Source organism: Misgurnus anguillicaudatus, chromosome 11 (genome assembly GCF_027580225.2).
Source record: "Misgurnus anguillicaudatus chromosome 11, ASM2758022v2, whole genome shotgun sequence".
NCBI lineage: Eukaryota > Metazoa > Chordata > Actinopteri > Cypriniformes > Cobitidae > Misgurnus > Misgurnus anguillicaudatus.
This window is the reverse complement of record NC_073347.2, coordinates 26,980,796-26,994,045: the sequence shown is the minus strand read 5'-3', so window position 1 is coordinate 26,994,045 and position 13,250 is coordinate 26,980,796. Positions and strand designations below refer to the sequence as shown.

At 39.8% G+C, this 13,250-nt stretch overlaps 1 protein-coding gene across 1 annotated transcript in view; it reads left to right on the top strand.

Moving 5' to 3' along the window:
• Positions 1-13,250, top strand: part of slx4ip (SLX4 interacting protein) — a 54,446-nt gene that overhangs the window by 22,866 nt on the left and 18,330 nt on the right. Inside the window, exon 4 of the mRNA XM_073873432.1 lies at positions 12,703-12,780. Within this exon, the coding sequence (XP_073729533.1) occupies positions 12,703-12,780 (78 nt within the window). The remainder of the gene's footprint in view (positions 1-12,702; positions 12,781-13,250) is intronic.

The following is a 13,250-nucleotide window of genomic DNA, read 5'->3' as shown; positions in this document are numbered from 1 at the left end:
AAAAGAGCACAGATGAGTACCCTACTGAAAAAAACAGCTAAAACCAGCATAAGCTGGCGAGCTGGGTTTAGCTGATGTAGCTGGTGTAGCAAGCTGGTCTAGCTGTGTTTTGGTCACCTTTTAAGATGGTCTAGCTGGACTTTGCCAGGCTGGGAGGACCAGCTAAAACTAGCTACTGCCACCTTAAACCAGCTTCCAGCTCATGCCTGTCTTAGCTGAATTTTTCAGTAGGGTAAAAAGGAATGGACTGCATTTATATAGCGCTTTTAACAGACCTATGGCCATCCAAAGCGCTTTACAAGTTGACTCACATTCACTCAGTCCTTCATACACCGTGTGTCAGCCATGCAAGGCGCCATCCAGCTCGTCGGAAGCAGCTGGGGTTAGGTGTCTTGCTCAAGAACACCTTGACACTCTGTCCGGTGGAGACAGGGATTGAACCACCAACCTTCCGGTTTGTAGACAACCTACATGAACCACTAAGCCACTGCTGGTACACTTAAGATGGGGACACAACTAATGATTTCTGCACAGATTATGAATGTAATTTTATGATTGATCATGCCTAGTTTTTCACAATCACAGATAAAAGTAATTTATGGAAGAAACACTTTTAATGTGTGTTGAGTTTAATCTTAGAATGATTCGGCAAGTTATAAGGTGTCTCCCCAGCATTAGATGTTCTTAAGATTATCTTATCTATATCTATGCCTATAAACTATATATACTTTCCTGTATCTCTTTCAGACTCTTTTTGTCCGTGCCCCCTCCCCAGCAGTTTAAGCATACTTATTCTGCCCTTCATGCCCTGTTGCCTTTAAATATAAAGCATGTGGCACCTTTAGCAGCAGTTACCTGCCCTGGAACATGTGAGAGAGACTATGCATGATTGCCAACGTGGGAAATAGAGACCTGTGGGCAGGAGCTGATGAATTCCTCTGGCTCTCTTGACTGCCTGTCTGTCAGTCAGTCAGTCGGCCTGTCTGCCTCCTTGTTCTAGAATTAGCCCTTGAAGTTTTGTCATGTTGCAGTTGCTGTACAAATCCAAGTCCTAAGCCGGCTTCTCAGAAAAGCCTACAGAAAAGCCTCTGGACAGCCGGACTCTTTCCACATACCTTTCTCATTTCCATTTAGGCTTTTAGCAGGCACTTTTTCCAAAGAGGAACATCACAAATAATTTATCATTGCCAATTCTCTCCCGTTCTCAAACTTTTGCGTACACAGCTTTAACACACCCGTCTTTGGCCTAAAAATTATGTTTATACAATCAGTATGACTTGCTCTCGACACACACACACCCTAGTCTCTTTTCCAGGGTCAGTGGTGTTCCTCTGGTTCCATCCCACCACAGTGCTCTGTATGTAATTAGGGATTGAGGAAGGAGACCTTGATCAGTACGGGACCACTGCTCCACCACAATCTGGTCTCACAAACAGACGTGCAGACGCAGCCTCTGTGAACCCAGGCCATCTGACCAAAGCACTCACTTTAGCAATTACCAAATCGTTTTAGAGGATCATTCAAGTTTTTCCCCTTAGAGTTTTCATTGCATGGTCCTTGCGCAAATCAAATAACACATCATGTGCTCAGGTTTAATGGTGCCTTTCTCAGTTGAGTCCATCATTATTTAGTGTTATAATTAAATGCATATTTTTCTGGCAGAGGAACCCATTACTGTAAGGCCCCTGGGTAATGCGAAATTTGATTATTTCACAGAAAATAGCATGCCATATTTTGTCATTAGGGGCACTGCTGTACTGTCCAGGTGTGCAGTGAGTCAGTTTTAATGCATGTTAAATTCATAAATGCACAAGCTGGAGAGATTTAGTGGGCGAGAAAGATAAGAAAAAGAAGTAATCTGGATTCAATGACAGGTCTAGCTCAGGTTCAAAACCTTCAGTCCTGCAGAACAGCACATAACTCAAGATTTCAGGAGCCTTCCCCACATCATTAATCTGCTGGAATCAAACAGGAGGAATGTTTTTCCCTGCTCTCATTCACACCACATAATTCCCTGTTTGTTACTGGGGCCTCCTAATTTCGGCATTTACAGTATATATCTCAAAAATGTATGGGTAGTTTTGTTCCACTGTACAAAAAATCTGAATTGATTGATTTTTACAATAAATCTTTCATGTTTAACTGTTAAGAGAGAACATGCTGTTGTCACTATAGGGTTACGAACATTGTACCAAAGGAACAAGGCAACAAGATTTAACATTTTAAAAAAATCTTGGAATGCAGCATTCGAAGGTCGCAGCTTTCGAATTGGGACACAGCTAACGAGTACCGCAGGGATGACGTATTTTTGTAAGCGAGTTAACTATTTAGCACTTCCCGTTCCATTATTCCAGAGTTGAGTTTTTTTAAAGGAGGTTTTGGTTAAACGCCTTATAATCTTGGGTTAACGTAACCCTAGATATTTTCATGTTTTAATTTTATAACTTTTTAAAGCTTTAAAGTGTCTTTAAAAATGCAGTTGCTAACAATTTGCTACATGGAACTACAGACTTTGTAGGGGACTTTAAACGTCACCACGCATGAAGATCAACGCAACATAGGCCCAAATCTTAACAAAGATTCATCCACAGAGTTTTTGTTTTTAAATGCATTTAATAAGGTTTGAAAGAGCTGTCGCATGTCAGTCATAGTAAGACATCAAATCTTCACATGTTATGTGCAAAATAGGGTTGTGCCGATAGATGTTAGTATTGTGTATTGACGATCAGACATATCGCCATTAGCGGGCTTTCATGACGATAGTTGGCGATGATTATTATTATTATCATCATAGTTTCACATTAACATGCAAATTGCATGCTTTTCCTCGCATGAGAGGGTTTATGGGCTTCACTTTGCGTGGGAGAGCTTGTAACACGCGTGGCATGGATTCCTTCTCGCACGCACCTGGACTTTAATGCGCACATCTTGGACTCTTGCTCGGACCTGAATGCGCGCGGCATGGACTCTTCTAGCACCTGAACCTGAACGCATGATTCTGTCTCTTCCTCGCACATGAGCTTGTAATACGCGCGGCTCTGACATTTCCTTGAGAGGTTGTTAGCGCGCAGAGAGTTAAAACCAGCGAGTTTGTTGTTCCCGCTCCCTGGCACGCAGAAAATTTTAGAGTGTCTGGGCTTTAATGACGCGCTCTGATTAATGACATCAGTTTTAAGAAGGTTGTGGTCATAACAGGGTTGCCCTTGCTTCTTTTTTGTCCACCAATCAAGTGACTTGTCATAAATGAGTCAAAAATGAAAAAATAAATAAATGAGTAAACTACTGCCCCGCCCCCCGATACTATAGTTTATCGGCGGTCTCACAGGCTGACGATAGGACGATCTCAAAATGGGGCATATCGCCCAACACTAGTGCAGAAGACTCTGGGTTCGATTCCAAGAGAACACACATAATGACATGCTGATAAAAATGTATAGCTTGAGTAAGTAGCTAGCCAAATAGCTAGTGTTGAGGTACAGTAGGAGACATCTGTTAGGACAAGAAGTTAGATCTTTAGTTTGAATCTGACTGTGGTTGTTTGTATGGTTGCAAGAACCTTAATTATGGTCTTTTATCCGTTACATGTTAGCGTATTGGTTTTGATCTTTTTGTTTAGTGAAATGATGAAAGGAAGTTTTCTGAAGGCGCTTTACTTCATTTACTTATCTCTACAGTTCAGCTTTGATCGTCTGTTGCATCCTTCTGTTGGGCCACACTGCAGCATTTCATAACCATGCTGAAGGGTCACCCAAATGTTAAATTGAACACTCATGCGCAAATATTGTTTCAGGTGGACATTGAACAGAGTGATAAGACACACCGCCCGCTCGGCCCAGGCTACAGTTACGCAGCCGGGTGTGATGTGCTTCCAGGAAAACCCCACTCGCCCATTCCATGTGGCGACCCCTGTGAAACCTTCGCACACATACGCACAATCGCCCCAAGGAGTCCCACCCCGGCCCAGTGAGAGCAAAGGACAAGATCTTAGAGGGTGATCTTTCACATCAAAGTGAGAATCGAGAGAAAATATTTCTATGAATTCCAACTCGGTCACCTAGACGCACTAGCCGCTGTCCCTAGTAGACACATTTGTGAGATCACATCAGGATCACATGTCTCAACGGTAGCTCGGATGCTCGGATATCATAGATTGTACCACCAGAGATTTGATGTTGGCTGTTTTTAGAGCTCAATGTCAACGTCTTGTCAATTTCTAGACTACAAAACTTATGGGTGATTATTATTTTTTCGCATGTTGAGCTGTCTATACTCTCCATTTGTTCAAAGCTGATGAGGTTTTTATAGCTCTTGTTCCTCTTTGAACTCCGAATCAATGGAAAGAATGCCTCTGGTTTGAGACAAGAGATCACTCACTCCTTCCATTTTATTTCACATTCCTCTTTACATTCCTTTGGTTTGTTGACTTTTCGTACCCTCTATTGTTTTCCCAGGAAGTGGTAAAAGTTTGGGAAGTGGGGTCTCTGGACCAATGTACTGTATATATTTCTGTTTTGGCACAGAGTCTGTAGAAGATGTATTGTGATGTTGTGACTTGTGGTTCTGTGTGGATTATGGTCAATGCTGAAGAACTTTATCTCTGAAGGTTTGACAGGGTTGTCATCTCCAAAACATGACGTGCCGCTTACCATGGACGGCTTTACTTTGGCAGACATCTGGTGGGTCTGGGGGTAATTTTCTGCCTTTGTTGTAATGGTTGTGTTAGCTTGCTGATAGACCTGAATGTAACTGGTAAACAACAGTGTCTGTGTAGATCACAACAGTCTTTGTCTAGATAATGGTTGTGTTTGCTTTATCTCATGAAGGACTGCTTTACACATCATTAGAGGTTAGAAATTACTCATTTGTTTAGACACTGAGACAGTCAGTTTAAACAAATGGCATGTTATTAATTCAACCCCATCATGCAGTAGTTAAAATAGTTCTTGTCATTATGTTCCTGTCATATATTGTAAACTGTGACGGGTGATGCACAGTGATACACACAGTACCCAGCAAGCAATTTTGGCTAAAACAAGGCAAAATTTGGGCTGTCAGTGAAAGTCTAATCTGGACATCTAACCATAGCCCAAGAATAGACAATGCATATACCAGGGTTCCCATGGGTCCTTGAAATCCTTGAAAGTTTGTGAATCTGGGGGAAAAATTCAACGTCCTGGGAAGTTCTTGAAATTTTTTATGCAAGAAGTTTTCTGGAAAAAGGTGTAAAATAATATGATAAAAACTCTAGACTTTTTAAGCACACATGCTAAACGGTTCGCTTTAAATGCTTATATCTTCTGTATGCGAATGTTGATTCATAATAAAATGCTTTTTTGCATAGTTGTGTTTGACAAATGACGTCGGGTTACGTATGTAACTGTTGTTCCCTGAACAGGGAACGAGGCGCTGTGTCTCCTTTGCCATACTTCCTGTGTCCCTGTAATGCCGTCTTTGGCAATATTTCAGATAGTGATATACTTCCTGACTCCCGCGTCACCCTGTCTTTGTCGTTAAGCCTCACCATTGGTTTAATTTTATATACACATTCAGACGCACTTACTGTACCCTTGGAGGTGTCCCCAAAGTGTCACCGCAGTGACGCAGCGTGAGTTCCCTCAAAAGGGAACTGTAACAGTGTATCTTTAAAGGTAACACAATGTAACCTTGCCCTCACTTGAAATGTGTCCCCACATTAGTCCTTGAATTTGAGGGTATTTTACCTGGAAAGTCCTTGAAATGTTCTTGAATTTGAAGTTAACTAAGGTGTGGGAACCCTGATATACATTTGGAACAAATGAAAGCAAACACCTTGAATACCTGTTGACTTTGCTTACATGATGAGATATATTACTTCTCCAAGTTATTTTGGCAAAAATGGCACGTAACCAAATTCAAGGTTATTTAGGTTAAAAGTAGGTTACTCATAGCTGGTATTCAGTTTTTGCTTGCTGGACAGTTTGATAAAATATCATACATAAACTTTAGCTATTGAATTGTTTTTTTGTTTTTGTTTTGCATAAAACATAACTCATTCTTGCATTCCTTCATTCATTCAACATGCATAGAAATGATGGATGGCCTGGGTTTGGCCCGCGGGCAGCCAGTTGGGAAGCTCTGAACTAGTCCAATACATTTCTGCCTCTTTATCTATGCCGATTCCGGTGTGGATCGGCAGAAGAAAAAACAGATTGATAATCTGCATTTCAGGAAGGTATCCAGGGTTAAAAAAGGGAAAGAACATGCTTCAGGCTCTTGATGTTGAGCAGAAAAAAATTGCGTTATGACCTAGAAGTTTTATTTTCACATAATTCTCTCAAGCTTTTGAGGCTGATTGCATACCCAAATTATTAGAAACAGGAAAGATAAGACTGCGGATACCGTGCATGCATGCTTTTTATCACTCTCATTGAAGTTGTGTGCCATCTTGATCTCTACGCTGGTGTTGCCTTTCTCCCTTAAGCTATTTAAGGTCCATCTCATAAAGTTATGCATCTGATATCGAAATCCTCCTCGCCCGTCTCTGTTAACTCTTTGTGGTAAAGCGGAACACCCGAGGGGGCATCTGATTCAAATTTTCCTTCACAGGACTTTTATGAGAAGAGCTGCGTGCAGGTTAAGTATGTGTTGCTATTCCCAGTAATGCTGGATCACTTCCTCTGAGCGGAGATGAGCATCATGGGCTGGAACCTTGAAACGAATATCAACATTAGGAGCCTGTTTGTCAGGTTCACCTGCCTTTTTTTTAAGATGCTTACTGAAGCCTGTTATTGTTGTAGGTTGAATATAATAACATTTATGGCAATTATTTTGTATCTTGGATACAGTGGCTGGGGTTTTGGGTTTATTGGGTTTAAAAGCTCTCTTTGTTGTTTCTGGCAGTGTTTTGAGTATCAAAATAGTCCATGTCTTAGATAAACCTTGAATGGAAGTCATTTCAAAACAAGTGTACACAAGAGGTTCGAGAATACATCCTAAACTAGTCTTTATTTACATCACATTTACAAACACATGTAGATTAATCGTTTTTTAACAAGAGTTGTGAAGTGGAACAACGTACAGTAGGTCCATCAATCACATTCTAATCCTGCTGACAGGTTTGTGGTTGGCAGACACTGTAATTGCATATCTTCTGCATTTGCAGATGCACATCAATGGCCTGTTTGTGGACCCAACTAGCTGTTAGTGGGGCCTGAGATGACATCAGCTGGTACGGAGAAAAGCAAACCTGTCTTCTTCGACTAATTTCGGACTCATTTGAAACATCTAGCATGCTCTCTGAAGACTGACAGATTTCCTAATGCTAGGTATTCCTGTTAGGGAATTTAAGCATACAGGTGTTGAGATACATAGTATCCATATACTTGGCCATTAGGTAGTGGGCTGATCCATTTTGGTTGGGTTTTATGGACTCCTGGCAGCCTAAGACTGTCTTCCATAGACAAGCGTAGAGGCCACAGGGTTTCTTCAGGGCACAGAGTGAGAACTGATGGATTCCCATGCCTGTTATTTTGCTTACAGCTGCACTAGCAGATAGCTAGCGTGTTCACCAGGCACTTTTATTTGGAGACAGATTCCTCCCAGATTAAGCAACAGTGCTGCGCCTTTGCGCCTTGTAGATCTTGCATTCCTTGGACAATGACAAACAGATCTAGGCTGGATTCTTCATTTGCCTATTGTGTCTTAATTTAAAACAGACTGGCCGTGTAATTGCTCCAACGCAGGAAGGTTTGAAATAACTCATTTTCTTAGCGTGCTAGCGGTGGGTATGGTCGCTTGGAATCAGATGACTTCAACAGTACGTAAACCCACAATGCTGACGTCACGGAATGCGCCACGCAACATTTTTGCTGGTTTCACACTTGGTTCAGTTCTAGCAACCCCGACTGATCTGATTTTATTGGCTCAAGACTGCTTTAACTTGAAGTGAGAGTTACGTAATGACCAACGTATGGTAACCCATACTTGGGGTGTGCGTGACCTTTGCATTTAACCCATCCAGTAAGTAGTGAACACACAGATTGCAAGTCGTAAACACACACCTGGAGTAGTGGGAAGCTACAGTATTACAGCAGCACCCAGGAAGCAATGGGAGACAGGTACCTTGCTCAAAGTGTTTGTCAAATAGCGGAAATTGCTTCTATCTAGCACAGATGCATCATAAGCTATGCAAAGAATGCACGCTGAAGTAGGGGTGTGCCATATCATACCGTTCACGATAATACCGGTATAATTTTGTACATGATAAAAAGAGGTCATATGATATTAATGACGTGATGACGTATGGCGCATTTATGTCCCCTAACGCGCATAACAACATCAACTGAGAGCAAGAGTAGTGAGGGGGAGATACTAGCAGTGGGTAATGTGCGGCCAAAAAGTAAACTAACGACTCAACCTAGCTTCGCTGTGCAAATTACTTTAGTTACTGTTAAGGAGTTATGTTATAGTGAAAACACTGCCAACCCGTGCCTGTGTGATGACAGTAACTTACTTTACTGACTGAATTTAAATCCTAAAAATGTTCACAAATGTTCACATTCTAGTTGTATTGACTCACGTTTACTTAATATTTAATTAGACAGATCCATCTTTTCTATTCATTTTCCATTCAATTATGTGATTTGATGCGTTTAAAGCTCCATTTTACCCTGTTTGTTTCTTCAGTGACTGCCGCATCGTCTGCTACTGGGTCATAAAGTACACCATTTTTGCAAAACATACAAACCATAGACACAGACAGATGACTTGCTGATTTCTCCTGTGTTTATATAAAAATCTGATTTGTTCACTTGTGTTTTATCTGAACTGGATTAACATTTATCTCACGACCCCAAATGTGCCATGATTAATGTTTATGTTATTTATTTGATGTTTATGCAAACAAAAGTGCACATACATGTAAAATCATTTTAAAATTAAAAATTTTAATTGTTAGCTAATTACTTAAGTTACCTGGATCTGTTAAAATCTGTGGTAGTGTCATAGTGATGTAAAATGTTCATACCATTTCATCTCTAGTTTGTACTTCGTTTATTTATTTATGCATTTGGAAGAAGCTTTTATCAAAGCGACTTACAGTGCATTACAAGCTAAAAATTCTTTATCAGTATTTGTGTTCCCTGGGTTCGAACCCATTACCTTTTGCGCTGCAAACGCAATGCTCTACCACTGAGCTAACGTGAACACTTGTTTACATTTGACTCCTGCTGTATGATTGTGTCACTACTATACTTTAACTCTTTCGCCGCCAGCTTTTTTAAAAAAAAGTTGTCTGCCAGCGCCAGCATTTTTCATGATTTTCACAAAAGTTTAATGCCTTCCAGGAAATGTTCTTCTTTAAATATATAAACATACAATATATCAAATGAAAGAACAGACCCTTAGCTTTCAAACAACAACAACAAAAAACGTTTCATCCTACCTTCATTAATTCTCTTTTTATCACCCCTCAAATATTGTTAGGTTTTTTCAAAAACACCAAATTTTGAGCAAAAAGCTGAAATAATTCAATTTTTGTAAAGGACTTTTGATAGAGATCAGATACTATTGTGTTTTATAAGTTGTGGAAAGCCGGAAATACTCAAGCAAACTGGGAAATAGCATCCATTGGCAGGGATGCTATTTCTCTTAATTGACGAGATAACTCGTCAATAGCGGCAAAAGAGTTAATGCTGCTTCTGCCACCTTATGACAATGGATTACACTTCAAATGAGGTAGTCTGTCATCAATGACAGCTTATTGGATGGAAAATGGCTTTCCTTTTCCATATTTTTTATACCGTCATAAACCATAAACGTCATTACCGCAAAAATTCTTAAAATATCATGTTAAAATTTTGAGGCTGTATTGCCCACCCCTACCCCAAAGTCAATTTCTGCCGAGGCAATGTGAAATACATAATGTATAATACATTTAATATAATATGAGAAATACAATATGTTGTATTAAGCAAATTACACATCATCTATAGCAGTTTGCTTCTGCAATTTAAGGCGATTTTTTTATAACATTTGTGATCTCTAGATTACACCACACACCCCCATTTTAGTTGGACTTAGGTGTGGTTCAGTGGATTAGTCTAAAGACACAGAGAAAGTTTTTGATATTTTTTTGTTGGTGCTATCAAGGATGTGGATCCTGACTCATCTCAGATTATACTTTAATTAAGCAATATCGCTCGAGTAGGAGTGTGATATAGCTCTATGTCATCACGGCTGTGATTAGGCCAGAGGCACAAGGCCGTAGGCCGAGTGCCGGAGGCAATCACAGCCGTGATGATATACAGCTATATCACATGACTCCGAGAGCGATATTGCTTTTATACAACAGTTCGACGGCACACGTTTGAAAAACGAAAACTAGAAAACAACAACTTATTTAAAAAAGTTATTTTAAAAGCCTCTTTGTTTGAGAACTACTTCTTCCACAACGAATTTGAGGGCTGCCAGAATGACAGGCAACATTTTCGGCTGCTTTGAATCTCATAATAACTCAATGGACGGATAGGCGTTTCTTTATATTACCGTTTCTTGGTCACAAAGTGTAGTTTTAAGATTAGTTCAGTCGAGAATATATATTTATTATATTTAAATCTACAGTCGATTAGTAAATATATCGCCAGTTTTAAAGTTTTCTTAGTGAGATTCGGTACGTATGAGAACCAAAGCATGAGCGGACGTCAGTGTTCACTCACCCCGCTGACCAATGCCCCCTCTGGGCTACATCTCTGACAGGCATTCCCTGGCTCTGATATTCGCCTTGTTTGTTTTTGATTGTCAAAATGAGATCAAATCAGCAGTATTTGGTGTCATTATAAAACTATTACTTGTTTTCTTATTCATATTTAGTGTCTTTTGTGTTGTTATTGTTTTGGCGCGAGGTAAAAGTTAATAAAACTATACTTATATAATGTTACTATTGGTTTCCCATTTACTCTTAACGCGATACGAGCACTCGATTATTATTAAACTTTGTTCTTGTCAGTACTATATAAAACTGTTTTTTATAAGTGTCAGAGAGATGTTTTTGCATGCTGCTTATAAATATACCAGTGGCGATATTCTCATAACATGTTTTAATAGTCACGTCGCGATTAAATAAATGATCAATGTCCACATTTAAAAGCTGCGGTGCTTACCTGCAGTTCCACGGTGTTTTCGCGTTCTGATAAGAGATATAGCTTCCTCTTTCCAAGTGTCCACACGATGTGACAAGACATTAATCCCATTAAGTTTAACGTAACATCCAAGAGCGCTGAACTTTGACGGAATAATAACTTCCGATTGGGGATTCACAGACTGATTTATAAGCTAGTGAACTAATAAGACACACGGAGAGTGTTTAAAAACAGCGCGTCTGTGTTTTTTCATTCAGAGATGAGCCTGTTTAGGACCTCCATTCACTAGGTGGCGGAATGATACGAAAGGTGAAGCGGTTACAGTGCCGTTATCAGGACAATATCGCATAGCTCTTAGCAAATCAGATTCAAGAACCAGAAAGAACTGTTGTATAAGGGGACATATCATTAAAATCTGACTTTTTCCATGTTTAACTACTATAATTGGATCCCCAGTGCATCTCTCAACCTAGAACACGTGTAAAAGAACAACCCATTATCTTAGTTTTGGTAAACCATTCTCTGCAAGCATGTGAAAAAATTGGTAATTTGGCTCCCGTTGTGATGTCAGAAGGGAATAATACCACCCCTTAATTTGCACTATCCAATGACGGCACTGCAATTTAGTGCAGAGATCAGCTCAAAATGGCACATGTTTACTCACACCTACAAAGTGGCAATTTTAACATGCTTTAATAAATTATCTATATGGTATTTTGAGCTAAAACTTCACATACGTACTCTGGGGACACCAAAGATGTATTTAACATCGTAAAAAAGTCTTGTAAAAATGTTCCCTTTAAAGCTTTCATATACAACCTATTTATTAACTTCTTTTTTGTGTGTAAACGTAGTTGTGCAAGCAGACAAATCATTTAATAAATCTTCATGACCTCACCCCTTTGTGTAAACAGACTAATTTTTGTACAAACTGCAAATATTAATAATAAATCTTTTAAGATGCCATACCGTGAGACGACAGACGGCAGTAAATGACTGTCTTAAGTTCTGTCGTAAAGCACTTCATTTTCAGCTGCTTTGCTGGTGCCTAGAGATTTCGCAGATGGTTTCATGTTCAGTCTAAAATACAGGGTATGCCAACAAACTGGCACATTATACTGTATGCTGTTTTCTATAGAGCAGAGCATGACATGAATTCGTAAAGCTCTTTTTCTGATAGAGGTTGTAAATAGTTTAAGAGTTTAGTCAGTCTTGTTACAATGCACTTCAAAGACCAGGAAGCCTCTGGCGCTGCTCAGGTTCATGTCTGAACTTAGATTCTCTCTCCTTTGCATAAATGCTTTGGTATTTCTTTAAGCATTAAACAGCCTTCAAGCTGTGTCATATTTGGAAGCATGTGTTTCTTTTGCATGGCTGCAATGCATACCAATGTCCATGCTCAGATGTGTCATGGATTTTCATTAATGCTGGTCAGTTCTTTTCCTCACGCCGGTTTAAATTTGCATGTAGTATTTGATGATTAGCATGAAAAATTTGCCCTTACCTGTGTGTGGCATTTCTGTATGCTTTGACTTGACAGTTATATGTCATGGCGTGTGATAACAAATGTGTTTTCTTTCGGCAGGTGAGAATGTTCGCGTGCAGGTGTACTTCATGAAACGACACATCAACCTGAGGTGCATTGTCAGGCAGCACTACCGAGGTATCTTAGTCTTCTACTAAGCTGAATAAGACTACATCCACATTTATAAATTACATTTACACTTTTCAGTGTAGACAAGCAACCAGACCGTGAAAACATTTATAAAAGCAACAGAAGGTTTTTTTTTCCCAACATTAACTTGCATCGCAAAAGCCGATGATTGCATCAGAAGCACCTGTATTATTAGTTCATACAGCTTGTCAGCCTCGGTTGAGTCACTGACCAGACCATTCCTGTTTGGGAAAAAGTCAACTGATATGTAGTTGCAACTCAAGATATGATGGTTTGATTCAAAATGCATTTTATACACAATGTGTGGTATATACAGAAACTTCTCTAAAGAAACCACCCATTATATTTGGCTAGATGGTTAGAGCTGAGAGCAATCCATGTTCAGTCCTAAAAGAGGCAAATATTTGAGACTAAATCCAAGTCCACCAGAGGCACGCCGACAGCAGCTCGCAGGGAAA